The 20,312-nt window shown below is 38.4% G+C and overlaps 3 protein-coding genes across 8 annotated transcripts in view; 1 reads left to right on the forward strand and 2 right to left on the reverse strand.

Annotated features, from left to right (window-relative positions):
- The window catches only part of SYS1 (SYS1 golgi trafficking protein), a 398,294-nt gene that overhangs the window by 364,120 nt on the left and 13,862 nt on the right, over nt 1–20,312 (reverse strand). The window lies entirely within an intron of this gene.
- STK4 (serine/threonine kinase 4) overlaps nt 1–20,312 on the reverse strand; it is a 107,724-nt gene that overhangs the window by 79,775 nt on the left and 7,637 nt on the right. For 4 of the 6 annotated variants that reach the window (XM_050806514.1, XM_050806518.1, XM_050806517.1 and 1 more), the window contains 3 exons: nt 15,169–15,297; nt 11,735–11,849; nt 6,082–6,246 (listed from right to left, as the gene is read on the reverse strand). In XM_050806514.1, the coding sequence (XP_050662471.1) occupies nt 6,082–6,246; nt 11,735–11,849; nt 15,169–15,297 (409 nt within the window). Of the gene's footprint in view, nt 1–6,081; nt 6,247–11,734; nt 11,850–15,168; nt 19,677–20,312 lie in introns of all 6 variants that reach the window. The other 2 variants (XM_050806516.1, XM_050806515.1) reach the window with 1 other exon arrangement.
- Nucleotides 1–20,312, forward strand: part of TOMM34 (translocase of outer mitochondrial membrane 34) — an 83,376-nt gene that overhangs the window by 31,217 nt on the left and 31,847 nt on the right. The gene's annotated exons all lie outside the window — the stretch shown is intronic.

Here is a 20,312-nt window from a genome sequence, read left to right on the forward strand (position 1 = left end):
TAAACATAAAAAACAAAGCCCAAAGAATACTTTTAAAAAGTACATTAGATGGCCAGGCATGGTGGCTCACGCCTATAATCCCAGCACTTTGAGAGGCAGAGGCGGGCAGATTGCCTGAGCTCAGGAGTTCGAAAACAGCCTGGGCAACATAGCAAAATCCCATCTCTACTAAAAGTACAAAAAATTAGCCGGGTGTGATAGCAGGCACCTGTAATCCCAGCTACTCGGGAGGCTGAAGCACGAGAATCGCTTGAACCCGGGAGGCAGAGGTTACAGTGAACCAAGATTGCGCTACTGTCCTCTAGCCTGGGTGTCAGAGCGAGACTGTCGCAAAAAAAAAAAAAAAAAAGTACATTAGCCAGGCATGATGGCGCACGCCGGTAGTCCTAGCTGCTTGGGAGGCTAAGGTGGGAGGATCACTTGAGCCCAGAAGTTCAAGATTATAGAGAGCTACAATCATGCCACTGCACTCTAGCCTGGGCAACAGAGCAGGGGTGGTGGCTCATACCTCTAATCCCAATACTTTGGGAGGCTGAGGCAGGAGTTCCAGAATAGCTTGGGTAAAACAGGGAGAGCCCATCTCTACAAAAAAATTTAAAACTTTAACTGGACGAAGTGGCACACACCTGTAGTCCTAGCTACTTGGGAGCCTGAAGCAAGAGGATCTCTTAGGCCCAGGAGTTTAAGACCAAAATGAGCTATGAACATGCCACTGTACTCCAGCCTGGGTGCCAGGGCAAGACCTTGTCACAAAAAAACAAAATAAAATAATAATAAAAAAAACTATAGATAAATTGTTCTATAATGTTAAGGAGAAAAGGGTTTTTTAAGCATGACATTAAAGACAGAAACCATAAGATAAAAGGTAGATGGATTTTTCTGTACAAAATTTGGAAACTTATGTAGAATTTTTTTAAAAAGCCATAATCAAAATTAAAAGACAACTAGTAAACTAGAAGATATTTCAGCATGTAAAAAAAAGGAGTAACAATTTTAACAAATTTTTTTAGTTTTGGTTTATCTTTTTTAATAGATTTATTTAAAAGATGCAACACTCAGTCAGGCACAATGGCTCAAACCTATAATCCCAGCACTTTGGCATGCCAAGGGGGGCAGATTGCTTGAGCTTAGGAGTTTGAGACCAGCCTGGGCAACATGGTGAAACCATGTCTCTACAAAAACTACTAAAAATTAGCTGGGGGTGGTGGTGTGTGTCTGTAGTCCCAGCTACCCAGGAGGCCAAGGTGGGGGGATCACCTGAGCCCGGTGGTTGAGGCTGCAGTGAGCCGTGATCATGTCACTGCACTCCAGGCTGGGTGACAGAGCAAGAACCTGTCCCAAAAAAAAAAAAAAAAAAAAAAAAAGGTCCAACATTCAATTAGGAAAACTGACACACACAAAAATGAACATTTACAAACAAATTGTTATAAATGGCCAATAATCAAATGCAAAAATATGTGAATTGCTTTGAGAAATAACAAGAAAGATACAAGTTACTGCCCATTCAGCATTAGCAAATATGAAGGGAAAAGAGCACACTTATATACTGAAGTTGGAAACTGAAATTGTTCACTTCTAGAAGAAATTCAGCACTATGTGTCAAAAGCACTTTGCCAATATACATTCATCTATTTTCTGACCCAGATTCCAATGTAAAGAAATTATCCTAAGGATTTACTCAAGGAAATGCTGCAATATTTAGTTGCAGGAATGTTAATCACCGAATTTATGCTTATAGTGGTGGGAAAACTCTAAGCAACCTTAATGGGTACCCAACGTCCAACTATAGGGAAAGAGTTAAATAAATCATGCTATATCCATACAATGAAATAGCCATGTTGCCACCAGAAATAATATTACAGAGTCTTGGGTAAAGATGACAGCTTGAGCAAATACATTTTACTTTCACTCTCTCTCAAAACTCACTCAAAAAGATACTAAAAAGATTGTTTTTTAAGAATAAATCTAGAAGAATAAAAAAACAAAGGGGAAAACAACCACAGCCACAAAATTTTAAAAGCTGGAGAGCAGATGGCCCAGTAGTAACTAACTAAACACACTATAAGATGGAATCCTGAGTCAGTCGCCAGGAAAACTAGGAAACAACCTGATTTTAACACCAACCCCTCCAAAAGGCTTAGAAATTGGTGGCATCAGGTAGAGAAAAGAGGAGTGAAAACGGACATCCAAATAGGAAGCCTGGGTTGAAAGAGTTAAGCAGCAGCTAAGCACCCTAAACCCTTCTCTCCCATCAAGCAACTAGTGGGCTTCCCTCGCCCCACCCTGGCATTAGACTGGAGGTGTACTCTCTGGGGAGGGAAACCGAGGATCTCTAGGCCACAGAGAGTGTGGGTGGTGTTGTGAATCAGGAACATTAAATGAGCATTAACAGCTAACAATCCCCACCGCCACCACTTCCCAGAAGGCTGCCAGCAAGGCCTACAGCCTCTAGAGAAGAGACCTGAGAGAGGCCTAAACTTAGTAGTACTGGAGGTTTCACAACCAAACAGCCAAGTCAGATCATCTTATACTACAGTGTCAGTTTATTTTAGTGAAGGAAAAAAAAATCTCCTTTTTTTTTTTTAATAAAACAACATACATGATCACAGTTCATTAAAAAAAAAAAAACAAACAAGTACAGCAAGGTGCCAGGACACAAGATAATATACAAAAATCAATTGTATGTTACACTAGCAATGAACAATCTGAAAATAAGGCAAATCCATTTAAAATAGCATCAAAAAGTACAAACTACTTAGGAATGAATTTAACCAAATACATGCAAAACTTGTACACTGCAAATTATAAAACACCGCTAAAAGAATTAAAGAAAATCTAAATAAATGGAAAGACAGCTTATGTTCATAGACTGGAAGACAATATTGCCAAAATGACAGTATTTTCAAGCTGATTTAAGATTCAAAACAATGTCTACCAAAATCCCAATGGCCTTTTCTGCAGAAATTGACAAGCTGATCCTAAAATTTATGTGGCAATACAAGGGACCCAGAATAGCCAAAACAATCTTGAAATAGAAGGACAAAGTTGGAACACTCACACTTAACCAATTTCAAAACTTACTTCAAACTTACAGTAATCAAGAGAGCATAGAACTGGTGCAAGGACAGACATATAGGTCAATGGAAGAGAATTGAAGGCACAGAAATAAACTCATACATTTCAAGAAAGAAAAAACAGTCTTTTCAACAAATGTTGGAACAACTACATATCAACATGTAAAAAGAATGAAATTGGATTCCTATCTCACACCATGAAAACTAACTCAAAACAGATTACAGATCTAAACATAAGAGCTAGAACTATTAAACACTTCAGAGAAATCATAGGAGTAAATCTTCATGACCCTGCGCTAGCTAATGATTTCTTTTTTTTTTTTTTTTTTTTTTTTTTTGAGACGGAGTCTCGCTCTGTCGCCCAGGCTGGAGTGCAGTGGCCGAATCTCAGCTCACTGCAAGCTCCGCCTCCCAGGTTTATGCCATTCTCCTGCCTCAGCCTCCCGAGTAGCTGGGACTACAGGCGCCCGCCACCTCGCCCGGCTAGTTTTTTGTATTTTTTAGTAGAGACGGGGTTTCACCGTGCTAGCCAGGATGGTCTCGATCACCTGACCTCGTGATCCGCCCGTCTCGGCCTCCCAAAGTGCTGGGATTACAGGCTTGAGCCACCGCGCCCGGCCGCTAATGATTTCTTAGATGTGACACCAGAAGCACAAGAGACAAAAGAAAAAAGAAATTGGACGTGACCAAAATTTAAAAATTTTATATTTCAAAGGACACCTTCAAGACAACCCACAGAATGAGAGAAAATATTTGCAAATCATGTACATAAGGGACTTATATCTAAAATATATAAAGAACTTTTAAAATTCAACACTAACAAGGTAAAAACCCAGTTAAAAATGGGCAAAAGATTTAAATAGACATTTCCCAAAGATACACAAATGTCCAATAAGCAGAAGAAATGACAATCAACATCATTAGTCATTAGTAAAATGCAAATCAAGACCACAAAGAGATACTACCTCTTACTCACTAGGATAGTTATAATCAAAAACACAAAAAAGAAAATGTTGGCAAGGATGCAGAGAAGTTGGAATTCTCATACCTCAGCCAATTTGGAAAACAGTTTGGCAGTTCCTTAAAAAATTAAACATGGAGTTACCATGTGACCCAGCAACTCTGTGTATCATATGAAAACAAAGATTCACACAAAAACCTGTACACAAATTTCATAGTAGCGTTATTCCTAACAGCCAAAAAGCAAAACAATCTAAGTGTTCAACTAATGAATAAGTAAACAAAATGTGCTACAGCCACAATGGAATATTACTGAGCAATAAAAAGGAATGAAGAATTGATGCATGTTACAACATGGATGAACTTGAAAACATTAAGTTTTCGAAGCCAGAAACAAAAGGGCACATTGTGTATGATTCTATTTATACAAAATATTCAGAATAGGCAAATCTATAGTGACAGAAAGCAGTTTAGTGGTTGTCAAGGGCTGGGAGGAGGGTGGGGACTAACAGCTAAAGGGTACAGTTTGAGGATGATGAAAATGTTCTGGAATTAGACATTGGTAATAGTTGCACAATTTTGTGAATATACTAAACACTAAATTGTACAAATTAAAAGGGGAGAAAAATTCTGCCAAGGCAGGCATTATAGCAATAAGAACACTGTACGTCATTATTGGGTATTCAATCAATTACTAAAATTATTACTAAATGGAATGGATACTCATATATATAAACACACAAATAGGTATACCTATATGTATGTGTACATCATATATACATACATACATATGTATATATACATATATATGTGTACATACATATGTGTGTGTGTATATACACACACACACACACACACACACACACTTTTTTTTTTTTTGAGATGGAGTCTCACTTTGTTGCCCAGGCTGGAGTGCAGAATGCAATGGCACAACCTCCCAGGTTCAGCCTCCCACGTAGCTGAGATTACAGGCGTGTGCCACCACGTCCGGCTAATATTTGTATTTTTAGTGGAGATGGGTTTCACCATGTTGGCCAGGCTGGTCTCGAACTCCTGACCTCAAGTGATCCTCCCGCCTCAGCCTCCCAAAGCGCTGGGATTACAGGCATGAGCCACTGCACTCAGTCAATATTATATTATTTTATAGACCACTAGAGTATGTACTTTTTCAATTTGGTTTCCTTACTAAGATTGTGGTTTAGATAATATTGTCTGGTACTGTTTACTTGTGTGTTAACAACAAAACCTTTTGGAGAGCCCATAAATCATAATATTGAATAAGGTTCTGATTTATTTTAAACATTGAAGCAGTTTCTGTGCTGTTACAATACCTGAGACTCCCTAACATGTCCCAGGCAGACTTATAATAAAAAAATTAAAATAATTTTTAAAAAACTGTACATAACACCAGTTCTAAACATACACTATACATATTCATTCTATCACCCAAGAAAATCACTTGATATATAATATTGTTGCAAATTTTAGAGTATATTTCCCTAGAACTGTTTCTATTTTTCTATATATACTTTCGTATATACTTATGTATTTTATAGAATCAAATAATTCTGGACTTCCTATTTTGAAAACAAGTTTTTTTTTCTTTTTCACTTCCACGCACTAGTTAGGCAGAATAATCAAGAGACTGTATCCTGGACTCAAACGAAGAGTGTTTCAGTACAGTAACTGCCAAGTACTACCTGGAAGATGAATAAGATGATGCTATGTCTTAGCCAAGGAAAGCAGTTTGGACTTAATTTTTCTTTCTTTTATAAATATGTTGATGTAGTCCACTAGAGTAATCTATCATTTCTTGTTTCATTTTTCATCTTTATAAAAGTTAAACAAAGTTAAGCTATGTGACCTGAACCCCAGGAAAAGATCTAAAATAACCTACGGACTAGCTCTTTTGTAACCTATTGGCAGATTCTGTAATTTCTTACTAATACAATTAAGTCAAGTATTATATTTTTAAAATAGGCAAATAAAAGGAACTGCTTCTCAGGACAGAACTGAAAATTATCAATACAAGTAATTTTTTACTTACTGTAAGTTGACCTGCTACCCCAAAATCTGCAAGTTTTGCGTGTCCTTCTGTATTTAGCAAAATATTTCCTGCCTTGATATCTCGGTGTATTTTTCTCATAAAATGAAGGTATTCAAGTCCCTTAAGAGTTGATTGTAATATTGTAGCTATTTCATCTTCTGTTAACTGAAAAAAGAATAAGAGTTCAAATTCTATAAGTTTACATCAGCGCATTAGAAAAAGGAGAAAAAATCAGATCCAAACACCTTTCTTTAATAGAAACAGATCTTATTCGACCTGTGAACAGCATTTGACTGCTTATACCACAGATACACTGACCACTCCCAAAGCTATATTTCCATACCAGATCTCCCCTCACTCAGATTTATGTATCTGCCTATACAACATCTCCAACTAGAATACCTAGCCAGCATCATAAGCATAACATGTCAAAATCAAATTCTATGTCTACCACCTTACCCCTCTCCCTCAATCCATCCAACCTACTCTACTTCTCCCACAGTCCTCTCTCTCTCAGCAAAAGGAAACTTTATTCTTTCAGTTGCTCTGGTCAAAAACCTTGAAGTCATCCTTGACTTTTCTCTATCTTCGAAATACTGTATATCCAAATACACCCTCTGTAATCACCATGGTCCAAGTCACCATCGTGTCCTGCCTGCACTATTCTCATAATCTGCTGACTGGTTTCTTTGCTTCTGCTCTTGACACTCTACGATGTATTTTCCACACAGAAGCTATAATTAAAATGTAAGCCAGAGTCAAAACTTAACAATGTCTTCCTAACTCACTTAAAATAAAAGTCAGTCCTTACCAAGGCTTTACATGATCTGGCTCCCAGCTACCTCTTTAACTTCATCTTCTACCACTTTCTACCTGGCTTAATCTGTTTCAACAAAGGCTTGCTTCCTTACTGTTCCTCAAACACTCTAAGCACACTCCCCTTTCTGGGCCTTTTCAACTGCCTATTCTCTTCATCCTGATGTCTATCCAATTTGCTTCCTCAGTTTGCAATCTGCCCAAATATCACCACCTCAGAAAATGGACAGGACTTTCTTACTCCATTTCTAGCTCATTCTCTATTCCCTTAAATTACCTTGTCACTGCAGTATACTACTATCTGACATATTACCCATTATTTATCTATTTATGTGATGTCTTCCCTGCTGGAAACACAAGCTCCTAAAAATGTCTGTTTTGTTTCCCTAATACCAATAAAGCCACCTGGACACAGTAGGCACTGAAAAAAATATCTGTTGAATGATGATAAATAAATGAAAGTTAGAATGCTAGAAACTAGTATAGAATGTCTCATCTGTCCAATACAGACTTTCTGTATTGACCCAACACCAGTCCTAAACAAACTCAATCTATCACCAAACTGTTACACAGTTCCCCTTCTGACGAACAACTCACACATGAAAAGGAGTGTGCTCTGCTGCAAAAACTGTAGGATTTGGGATTGGGAAGATGTAGCCTTTACTCCTGGCTCTACTTTCATGTGACTTAAGCAAGTTACTGACCTTCTCTTAGCCTGTTTCCCAATCTATAAAATAGGAATATAACTTTTCTTTAAGAGTGTCATGAAAATCAATTAATATAAGGTGTCATAATTTAACACCTATGATATTATCAATCAATATTTAATAAGCACCATGTACTATGCTAATAATATGAAAAACAGCCAAGCACAGTGGCACATGCCTGTAATCTCAGCACTTTGGGAGGCCGAGGCAGACAGATCACTTGAGGCCAGGAGTTCAAGACCAGCCTGGCCAACATGACGAAACCCTACCTCTACTAAAAATACAAAAATGAGCCAGGCATGGTGGCAGGCGCCTGTAATCCAGCTACTCAGGAGGCTGAAGCAGGAGAATCGCTTGAACCTGGGAGGTGGAGGTTGCAGTGAGCTGAGATCGTGTGCACTCCAGCCTGAGTGACACAGCCAGACTCTTTCTCAAAAATATATAAATAAATAAATAAAGGCTAGCCATTACTAAGTGTTTAATCTATGCTAAGCACTATGTTTGTAATCTCATTTCATCCTTACAACAATTAAATGAGGTGGAGGAACTATTATTATCATCATCATTTTATACATAATGAAGTTGAGGCACAGACAAGTTAAGTTATTTATGCCAAAGGTCACAGAGAAATGATAAAGCTTTCACTAAAGTCCAGGCAAACACTATTGGCAAGGTAGTAGGCTAGAGTCTGGGGTACCTTCTATAGTGGAAGAGAACAAAGCTCATGACTTGACTTACCACCTCTTTATTCTAACCAGCTAAGCTAATCAGTTAAAGTAGCACTGCCTAATAGAAATATAATGGGAACCACAAATATAATTTCTCATTTTTTAGTAGCCACATTGAAAAAGGAAACAAGCAGGCGCAGTGGCTGGTGCTGTAATCCCAGCTACTCAGGAGGCCAAGGCACAGTAGTTCCAACATACAGTGACCTATGATCATACCACTGCACTCCAGCCTGGGCAATAGAGGAAGACTCTATCTTTTAAAAAAAACAAAAAAAAAAGAAGAAGAAGAAGAAGAAGAAAGAAGAAGAAGAAGAAGAAAGAAGAAGGAGAAGGAGAAGGAGAAGGAGAGGAAGAGGAAGAGGAAGAGGAAGAGGAAGAAGAGGAAGAGGAGGAAGAGGAAGAGGAAGAAGAGGAAGAGGAAGAGGAGGAAGAGGAAGAGGAGGAAGAGGAAGAGGAGGAAGAGGAAGAGGAGGAAGAGGAAGAAGAAGAAGAAGAGGAGGAAGAGGAAGAGAAGGAAGAAGAGGAAGAGGAGGAAGAGGAGGAAGAGGAGGAAGAGGAGGAAGAGGAAGAAGAGGAAGAGGGAGAAGAAGAAGAAGAAGAAGAAGAAAGAATTAATTTTGATAATCTGCTTTACTTAACCATATTTATCCAAAATATTATCACTCCACCATGTCATCAATATGAAAAAATTAAAGACTTTTGTTTACAATATTTTTGGCAATAATTCTTCAAACTCTGGTGTATAATTTATATTTACAGCATATCTCAGTTCAGACTAGCCACATTTTAAGTCCTTAATAACCACATGTGGCTAGTGGATATCACGGTGGACAGGGCAGGGTTATAACATTTGGCAAAATAACGTGTAGTAATTAAAAATCAGCACTTAGGCTGGGCATGGTGGCTCATGCCTATAATCCCAGCACTTTGGGAGGCCGAGGCAGGCAGATCACGAGGTCAGGAGATCAAAACCATCCTGGCTAACATGGTGAAACCCCGTCTCTACTAAAATTACACAAAAAATTAGCCGGGCATGGTGGCGGGTACCTGTACTCGGGAGTACAGTTACTCGGGAGGCTGAGGCAGGAGCATGGCATGAACCCGGGAGGCAGAGCCTGCATTGACCCGAGATCACACCACTGCACTCCAGCCTGGGCAACAGAGTGAGGAGACTCCGTCTCAAAAAAAAAAAAAAGGCGCTTAGTAATTAAGTTAAAATTTACTTAAATATAATAACCTACTATTACAATGGCAAAAAAAACAACTAAAAGTGCCATCAAAATTAACTTTGGACTGGTTTAAAATACCTGAAATAAATTGACTTAATGCTGTATATAAGAAGCCTTGAAGTCCAATGTTTAATTCAATAAATTATTCCAGTTTTGGAACTTCTTTACATATATCTTATGTTAGGATATTATTCCTAAAGAACTTGCTATTTGATTAAGCAAACACACTAATTCTGAATAATGTAAATTAAGAAGATAGTATATGAATAATCCAAAAGTTACAACTCAGTTTTAAAACACCCTTACCTTATAATTTATGTAGCACCTCACAATTTACAAAGTACTTTTACATATTTAAATTAATTTTCCCAACTTTGCAAATATGTAATATAGGTATTATTATTATTAGTTTTCTTATTAAGACAAACTAAAGGCTAAGATTTTCCCTGTTTCTTCTCTTATCCACACACAATGTACACAGAGGTCAGAGTTCTCTTCTTTATTTTTTGAAACAGAGTCTTGCTCTGCTGCCCAGGCTGCTGTGCAGTGGCGTAGTCACAGCTCACAGCAGCCTTAACCTCCTGGACTCAAGCAATCCTCCCACTTCAACCCCCAACACACCCCAAAAGTTAGCTGGGACTACAGGCACATGACACCACACCTGACTTTTTTTTTTTTCTTTTTTCTTTTGTAGAGACGGGGTCTCACTATGTTGCCCAGGCTGGCCTTGAACTCCTAGGCTGAAGCAATCCTCCGCCTCAGCCTCCCTAAGTGCTGGGATTACAGGCATGAGGTACCACACCCAGCCCCCGAGTTATCTTTCCAAAACATACATCAGATGGCTCACTCACTTGCTTAGAATCCAGCAATGATTTCCTATCATACTTGGGATAAAATTCAAACTCATTCCCATGACCTACAATATCCAGTACAATCTAGCCCTGCCCACCTGTGAAACCCCATCTCCTACAGCTTCTCCTTTGCCTATTCGCTTCTAGTCACGGTAGCCCTTCTATCACTCAGACACGCCAAACTCATTCCAGCCTCAAGGTCTTTGCACTGGTTACTGCCCACCTACAATGTTCCTTCAGGACTCTTAGCTCCTTTTTGTCATTTGAGTCTTCCTGTAAATGTCACCACTTCTGAGTGACCTTCCTCAACTACTCTAAAATAGCCCACCAAACAGTCTCCACAACTTTACCATCACTTCACCTTCATTCATTTTCTTCATAGCATATATCATTATTATATCTTTTCTATTAATAGTTACCATTAATTTGCTTTTGTTGCCCTATTCCAAAGTGCACTATCATGACAGTAGAGTTGTCATCTGTTTTATTTACTATCAGATTCCTCAGGCCTAAAGCAGTGTTCAAGAAATATTTACTGAATGAATACATACAGAGATTAAGTAACTGAACCAGAACTAGAACCCATGACTTTTAGGTCTTATACTGGCAACCACAGTAACAGTAAATAATCTTTCATAAGGGGATTATTCTCTGATTAACAGGAAATAGAGGAAGTTAATCTGTGAACATGCTAGGTAGAAGCAGAAACCCAAATCCAAATCCAAATGTAAACATTTAGAATTCATTCTATAACCAAGATTTAACAGACACTTTTTTTCCCAGTAAGAAATAACCAAAGCATGCTAAAAATCACTGGACTAAATTGGTGTCAAAACTGCCACATTGCCAGGCATGGGCAGGTCACACCTGTAATCCCAGCACTTTGGGAGGCTGAGGTGGAAAAATTGCTTGAGGCCAGGAGCTCGAAACCAGCTTGGGCAACATAGTGAGACCCTGTCTCCACAAAAAAAAATTAAAAAACAAAACAAAACATGAGCTTGGCATGATGGTACAAGTCTGTAGTCCCAGCTACTCAGAAGCCTGAAGTGACAGGATCACTAGAGCCCAGAAGGTAGAGCTATAACTGTAGTGAGCTATGACTGTGCCACTACACTCCAGCCCAGGTGACAGGGGACTCTTGTCTCTTAAAAATAAAAAGCTGTCACACTTAGGAGACATAAAAGAATAAAGACGGAAGAGAACCATGGAAAAGGGGAAATGTGACAGTCGTCTCTCTAGTAGGAGAATGTACTGAAAAAGAGGCAGAAAAAAGATAGCATAAGAAACTAGCTCAGCTGCATTGTTCTAGAAGGTAAACCTACCGTTTTATTTCGTAATCGAATGATATCAGATACAGAACCAGCCCCACAGTACTCCATAACGATCCATAAGTCCGTGTTCTTAAAATAACTGCCATAATATTTGACTACATGAGGGCTAGAGAGAGAGAGACAATACAAATTAATAAAATGGCCTTCAAACATCCCTTAATTCAGGCTATTAAGTATAGAAAAATTAATTCCTCATCTGGAAAGATCAATTATTCATAGTTAAGGACAAAATGGGCAACCTCCTGATAAGAATGCAAAATGGTATAGCTTTTCCGGAGGGTAATAAATCACAGAAGTATAAAAAATCGATGGCTCCTTTAACCAGCATTTCTATGTCTACAATTTACCCTCAAAAAAGAATTATAAATGTTCAAAAAGCAACAGTTACCGTCATAGTACTATTGACAAAAGTAGAAATTTAGATAACATCTAAATGTCCATCCAACATTAGGGAATTTATTTAAGAACTAATGATACAGGGCCGGGTGCAGTGGCTCATGCCTGTAATTCCAACACTTTGGGAGGCCAAGGCGGCGGATTGCCTGAGCAAGATGGTGAAACCCCGTCTCTACTAAAATACAAAAAATTTGCCAGGCATGGCAGCATCCACCTGTTGTCCCAGCTACTGGGGAGGCTGAGGCAGGAAAATTGTTTGAACCCGGGGGGTGGAGGTTGCAGTGAGCCGAGATGGTGCCACCGCACTCCAGCCTGGGTGACAGAGCAAGACTCCGTCTCAAAAAAAAGAAAGAATGATATAGCCATATAATAAAATATCATGAATCCATGAAAAATGTTATAGAGGAGTATATGAGAAGACATCGTGTTTACAAAAACAAACAAACAAACAAAAAAGCAGGCTACAAAACAGTAATTATTGTAAAACTCCAAAGAGATTTGGAAGAATATGTGTATCAAGGAGTATTTAAGAATGATGATTTCGGGCAGGCGCGGTGGCTCACGTCTGTAATCCCAGCACTTTGGGAGGCTAAGGCGGGCGGATCATGAGGTCAGGAGATGGAGACCATCCTGGCTAACACGGTGAAACCCCGTCTCTACTAAAAATACAAAAAATTAGCCAGGCATGGTGGCAGGGCCTGTAGTCCCAGCTACTTGGGAGGCTGAGGCAGGAGAATGGTGTGAACCCAGGAGATGGAGCTTGCAGTGAGTCGAGATCATGCCACTGCACTCCAGCCTGGGCAACAGAATGAGGAGACTCCATCTCAAAAAAACAAACAAACAAAAAGAATGATGATTTCTCCAAAGGGAAAAGTGATTTTCTTTTCTTTTCATTTGAATTCTTCTAAGAAGTCATATGTACTTTGTAATAAAAACATACACACACTACAACCTATTATAAAGAAAAAAAGTTGAGTATCAAATCTGGAATTTTAGGTCTCAAGCTGGAAGAGAGATACCAAACAAGAAATTTCAGAGAAAAATCAAATATCCTATTAAAATAAAATAATGTGCCCTTTGAGAACTGCCCGCTTTAACTGGCTAGATGGTTATCATGGTCAAATGAAGTTTCATAACAACTGATGCTAAAACCAAATTGGCTTCATTAACTCAGAACTCAGAATTTCCTCTTCAAACCTCGGGAAACATGCCAGTGACAAGGACAGCAAAACACACACACACACAAAGTCACAAGGACAGCAAAACATACACACACACACACACACACACACTAAATATTAATGAAAAAAGTGACTAAGGTAAATATTAACACATTTACTCTCCCTATAATACAGTACTGACGGGAGTTAAATACTGCAGGCCATTACTATCAAGTATTTACTACTGACATATGTTCTCTATAGTCTTGCATTGTTGGCTAGATTCTCCTCCCTACACATATATATATGTGTATGTGTGTGTGTGTGTGTGTATATATATATATACTTAGCCTGTCCAATTAGTCTATAAGCTCCCAGAGCACAAGGGCTCTGCTCTGTATTTCACTGTATTCCTTACAGTGCTTAGAACAGGGTAGACTCTTATCTCTTCTTTAATTAAAGACATTTCCACACTCTGTTTGGAACACAGCTCCTACACAGTCTATCGAAAGTGACTAAGTCCCAATTTGCCAAATGGAAAGAACTTCCAAAATGTATCTGAAAAAGGAGCAAATGGAAAACTGCCACCTTCATCTGGTCAATCCAATCAAGAAAAATGGGGATTTTATCTAGTAGACAATAATCACAAAAATAGAAGGAAAAAAAAAAGGAGGGAGAGAGAAAAGAAAGGACTACATTCCCAAGTCTGTGAGACCGAAAGGCTTCTGGACTAATTTTCTAGTAGGTAGCCCCACCTAAACCCTAATGTAGAAGTTTTGCAAACAGGGGGTACTAAGTTGATCTGCTGACCAAAAAGCCTTCAGAAGAATGAATGCAGCTTCAACTGAGAGAATTTCTCACCCATCTTCAACTAACTAGAACTGGCATTGCCCCTAACTTTGTGTTTGTCTCTAATCTAAATAGTGCTGGGGAAGCCTGCTCTATCAGTGACCAACCCGTGTTGTCACGGAATTTCAGAGCAAACCACGTGGTTTTCTGTGGTCGTCTTTTGGTCTGACTTCCTGCTTACAACATTTGACAAATCTTAGTTCCTCAAAAATAAATACTTAAGTACTCTCAGCTGGAATAATTTTTTTTAATATGAAGGAACAGACAGTAGTATATACATAACTACTTTTTTTTTATAGATTTACCTGGTATTCTAAGGTTTCTAGAACTAAAAAACATTTGAATTATCTGTTCTTAGCTATCTCTGCAGAAATGTTTTCTCAATAGGAAGTAAAAAAGATCATTATCACCAAAAAAAAAAAACAAAAAAACAAGCACCACCTTCTGCCTCTTCTTCCTAGTGTCTAAAAGGGCTCACTGAAAAAAAGAAAAAAACCAGGCCTGGTAGCTCACTCCTGTAACCCCAGTACTTTGGGATATGGCCAAGGCAGGCGGATCATTTACGGCCAGGAGTTTGAGACCAGCCTGACCAATATGGTGAAACTCTGTCTCTACCAAAAATACAAAATTAGCTGGGCGTAGTGGCACATGCCTGTAGTCCCAGCTATTCAGGAGGCTAAGGCACAAGCATCGCTTGATCCTGGGAGGTGGAGGTTGTAGTGAGCCGAGATTGCACCACTGCACCCCAGCCTGGGCAACAGAGTGAGACTTCGTCTCGAAACAAAAAAAAAAAACTGAAAAAAAACAAAAAAACAAATGCCATGCATAAAAATTATGGAAGTTTGGCTACAAAAACAACCATTTTCATCATATTTTTTTCCAAAAAGAAAATGCAGTGATTCCATCGAATTCTCCCTTCTGCAAAATATCTAAGTAAATGTGTCTCTAGGTGTCAAACTCTAAACAATCATAGCAAATTCAAAACCACATTCTCCCCAAAGGAAGCCCACAGGCCTTTACCTGTCACATTGCTGCATTATAGAGATTTCTTTGATTATCTCCTGCAGGTCTGATTCCACAGGAACTTGCTTAATAGCAACAATCTGACCTGTCTCTTTATGAATAGCTTTGTATACGCTGCCATAGGACCTATACATTTGGGAGAAGAAGAACATTTATAAAGTCAAAGCAAGCCAAGATATAAGAAGTGGTAAAACACAAGCAACTGATAGTTCTAACATACATCCCTAAGTGCCTAATACATACACACTTGCAAAACTAAGATAGCTGAAATACTTTGGGGGAAAAACTGTCAAGAGAACTACAAGAAAACGGCATCTTGAAAGCTTCACATTCAAAACTGTAAAGAATGTATTATTATGGGATGGTAATATAATAGCTGCCATGCACTTCATGCCTGCTATCTGCTAGAGACAGTATACCATCTCAATTCATTCTTATAAAAAACGAAGATGAGATGATTATCCCTATTTTACAGGTAAATGTAAAAAGGTTCAAAGGAGTTTATGATTTGCCCAAAGTCACATAAGTTATCAGTCCAGGATTTGAAACCAGTTGTGCTTTCAGTCCAGTATTTGGACCCAGGTGTGTCTGAAAACAAAGCTTACATTCTTTCCACATCTATGCTGGGGTATGATATGGAAGTGGCAGTCTTTGTTTTATTACATTCACTCTAGTACCACAAGATCTTTCTGTCCTTGCTCCTCTTACTTACAATAATACTTAAAATATTATGGAAACTAATTAAAATCTAAGCCTGTTTAATGTTAGCATCAAGTAAACACAGCACACACACTCTTTGCTTCCTACTCCATCTTCCCTTAACAGCTTAATATCAAAATAAAGTTTATGTATCTAGTCAATTTGGAGGCTACAAGGCCAATAGATTTTGAAAGTAAAGATGATGGATTTGAGTCCTACCAACACTACATTTAGCTATCATTCACAAACACCTTATTAACTTTGCTGTACCTGAATTTTCTCATCTGTAAAATGACAATAATACAAACTACCTTACAAGATGTGATGGTATCTCATTTGTGATGGTTAAATGAGATACCATTATCACTTTATACAGATAACATTTTCATTGGAATCCTGGGCAGCTGTCAGTGAAATAATACTGAGTAAACTGTCTTTCATATTTCCCAACACACCTGTATCTTCACACTGTCTTGGTGAAAAAAAAAAAAAATCAAAATAACAGTGCCACCTACTATGTCAAAGTAGAATACTCTAACTGCCAAATAGATGCTCATGAACTGTTTCAATGTGAAAGTAACATAAAACTTTTTAAGTCTATGCAGAGCACATAAAAAAATTTCCATTCCATTAGAAGCTGTCATACTTGCAAAACTAGCATAGTGATCCTTAAATATGACACCAAATAATTTTTGCCAGAGACAGCCAACTGTTGAGCACGTGTGAACGACTCAACCACTGTCCCTTCTTCCTTGCTAAAATAACCTAATTTGTTACAGTGATGTGCTTGATCCCAGGAGATATACCATGGTAGTCCAAGCCACTCACAGAATTCCTATTCCCTTCTGCCAGTGACTGAACTAGTGGCAAACATGTCACCCAGTTCTGGCCACTGAAACTTGAAGATAATTCTGCTGAAGGGTTTCTGGGAAAGACTTTCTTCCCTGGTAGGAAACAAGCACACAAGAAGGCCCAATTTCCACCTGCCACTTCCCTTCTTACTTTGGTTACTGCAATGTGAGGGATGATGCTTAAAACTAATGTAGCCATTTGAGACTATGAGAAATACCCAGATGTCAAACCATTGTCAAGCCAATTAACCGCTTCTCGAATCTCACACTCCCAGATGTATTATTTAGTTCTTAACGTCTTTATTGCTTAGCCACTGTTTGTTGGGTATTGTTACTTCCATCCAAAGGCATTCTTGATAAATTAGCTCCTGTATGTCTGAAACTGTATTTATTTCACCTGCACTCTAGAATGATAGTTTGGTTGGACACCAGATTGACAATGGCTTTCCCACAGCACTGTTGTTGCAGTGTTCCAACATCAATTGTGGCTGAGAAGTCTGCTTCCATCAGATTATCATTTTCCATGGGTAATCTCCCCATAGCTTTTAAGGTTTCCTTTGTCCTTAACAGTCTACTATTGTTCTGTAATATAACTAGGAGTTGATCTGGCACTTCATAAGCTTCTTCAATCTGAGGGCTCGTGTCTTTCCTCAAGAGCGAAAAATTCTCAGCATTATTCTTTTATTACTTCCTCTATCACTTCTAGAATATTCTTCTAGAATTCCTACCAAAACTGTATCAGACCTCCTCAATCTATGTTGTCTTCCTGGTTTCCAACACTGTATTTCTCCATTCTGCATGTTGTGATGAGTCTCATTTCTATCTTTCAATTCACAAATTCTCCTTTCAGTTTGTCTAGTTTACTGTTTATTCAATTTATTGGGCTTTTAAAACTTCAATTGTTGCAGTTTTCATTGTCCAGATTCCCAACTTTTATCTGCCTTTGGGCAAATGTGTTAATAATCATGTTAATAATCTGATGCTCTTTAAAAATGTTATCTCCTCCTTGATCTTTTTGAAAATTGTAATCATAATAAATCCTTTTTGAGATTGCTCCATTATTTCTTTTTCTTCAGTGTGAATTCTCCCATTCTGCTGATTATGTCATGGCAGATTTCCTTGCATGGATTTCATTTTATCTTGAATGATTTTCCTCTATACCACACTCACTGTCAGATGATTTCATGGTTTTATCAGTACAGTTGTCTGGGATATACAACTTAAACCAGGTCTTACACTCAGAGTTTGGGGTTTTTGCCCTTCAAGATACCATACTTAAATACAATCCAGGCTCAGTTCCTATTATCGAACCAGTACATCTACTTTTTCCCCAGGCCACAGGCAAATGACACTTTCTGGTGGTAGTCAGGCAAATTTATTTCAGCTTTAGTTCATAGATGAAGAGCCGAGTTCCAGCCCCCATCTTCATGCAGGAAGCTCAAATGCAATCTCCTGACAAGGATAAGGCACGCTTTAGTCTCCACTGATTATTTAGATTTCTTTCCTATCCCTTGTCCATAGCTGTCTATATATCTTTATATTTAAAAGAACTTTCACTCATTATTCTTATGTATTAGAAAGAAAGTTCTCTGCATACACTCACTCAGTAATCTTGACCAGAATACTCTCCATACCTCCCTATGCATCCTGATAGCAAGGAAAACTCTGATAGCTCATATGAAATTAAGATTCCTGATTCCATATACTGCATTTACAGTAATCTGAAGGGGGGGAGGGGTTAGAAGATTTCAGCAATCATACTCACAAGCAAGTCCCTTAAAACTTGATTCCCTACAACAAAATGAGATGATTCAATGAATTACAACTGACAGCAGAGAATGGAGAAGTAGCTGTTTTACATAAGCCATCCAAGGCAAGGATCTATGTAGAAAAATGGAAATACTACAGTATCTGAGGCCAAATTAACCAGGTACAAGTCTTAATGATAGCACTCATTTTTTATGAAACCATGGGCAAGATGCTTTTGTTATCATTCTAGGATAAAAACTTAAATGAGTCAATGTCTACAACTTTAATCAGAAGAAAAAAGGTGCTAGGCTCCACTTGAAAACACTTCCCAAGTGCTCTCCACTCATCCTGGTCTGGAGCTTTGGCTCTACTCTGCCGCAGATCCATATGACCCTCATAACACAGAATGACTGCAGCTTCCAGAATCCAACAGATTTTTTAGCCAGAGCTCACTTCACAAGATACAAGTCAGTGAGGATTCACAAACCATTCATTCTCCAGAACAATTTAAGAATAGCATTGGCCAGGTGCCAATCACATCTGTAATTCCAGCACTTTGGGAGGCTGAGGCGGGCAGATCACGAGATCAGGAAATCAAGACCATCCTGGCCAACATGGTGAAACCCCGTCTCTACTAAAATACAAAAAATTAGCCGGGTGTGGTGGCGTGTGCCTGTAGTCCCAGCTACTCAGGAGGCTGAGGCAGGGAAATTGCTTGAATCTGGGAGGCAGAGGTTGCAGTGAGCCAAGATTGTGACATTGCACTCCAGCCTGGTGACAGAGCAAGACTTCATCTCAAAAAACAACAACAACAACAACAACAACAAAAAGCATTGCATCACATGTTTGGAAAAAAAGTACAGTGAAGGTCTTCCTTCAAAATATTCCTAGTTAAATGAGGCTTTCTTAGGTTCATTCAGTCAGAATAACAGAAATCCAAGAAATACCAGAAATCTGTTGTTATTTAGAAGAACAATAAGGTGATAGTATAGGAAGAAAGATCTGAAGCTTTGTTTTCTCCCTGGTGATATCTTCATAGGGAAATTTCCACATTCCTTGCAGAAGACATCCACAGATCTAAAATGCAATTTGTCCAGGTGCAATGGCTCACGTCTGTAATCCTAGCATTTTGGGAGGCTGAGGCAGGAGGATCACTTAAGATCAAGAGTTCGAGACCAGCCTGGGCAACATATTGAGACCCCATCTCTACAAAAATAAATAAATAAACAAATAAATAAAATACAATTTAAAAAATCATAATTAGCTTATTTTTGTTTACATTATATTCCTGATATATTCTCTGTCTATAGTCTTCCTTTGACATTCCACAAACTCAAACAGCTCAAACAGAGCTACCTATAAGAACACCTAAAAATACTTTAAGACTTGACATGATGAGATCTCAAAAATGCTTCAGTTGATACATTTAAAATAGAATAGCAATAGTTGCCACTTACTGAACATTTATTATTGTGACAAGCACTATACTTTACCCTAATTACCTCAGGTAATAACATAACTCTATGAATCGATATATTATTATCCCAACTTTACAGATGAGGATTGTGAGCCTCCAAAATAGTAAGCAATTTGCTCAAGCCCACTTGTCTATTATGACCAATAAACAGTAGAGCAAGGATTTTAACCCAGGTCTGCCTCACATTATAGTAATAAGAGCAAATTGCATTAGAAATGAGAGAAATAAGTTAGTTGCAGAGTCAATTATGCCTATCAGTTTTGACCTTATTTTAAGTATAACTTATGAGCATTGTTAGATTAAAGGTCATGGCCTCGCTGCCTTAGGGAAAACAGCAAGGATGGGAAGCTGAAGCTGAAAATGGC

This window comes from Macaca thibetana, chromosome 10 (assembly GCF_024542745.1).
Source record: "Macaca thibetana thibetana isolate TM-01 chromosome 10, ASM2454274v1, whole genome shotgun sequence".
NCBI classification, from domain to species: domain Eukaryota; kingdom Metazoa; phylum Chordata; class Mammalia; order Primates; family Cercopithecidae; genus Macaca; species Macaca thibetana.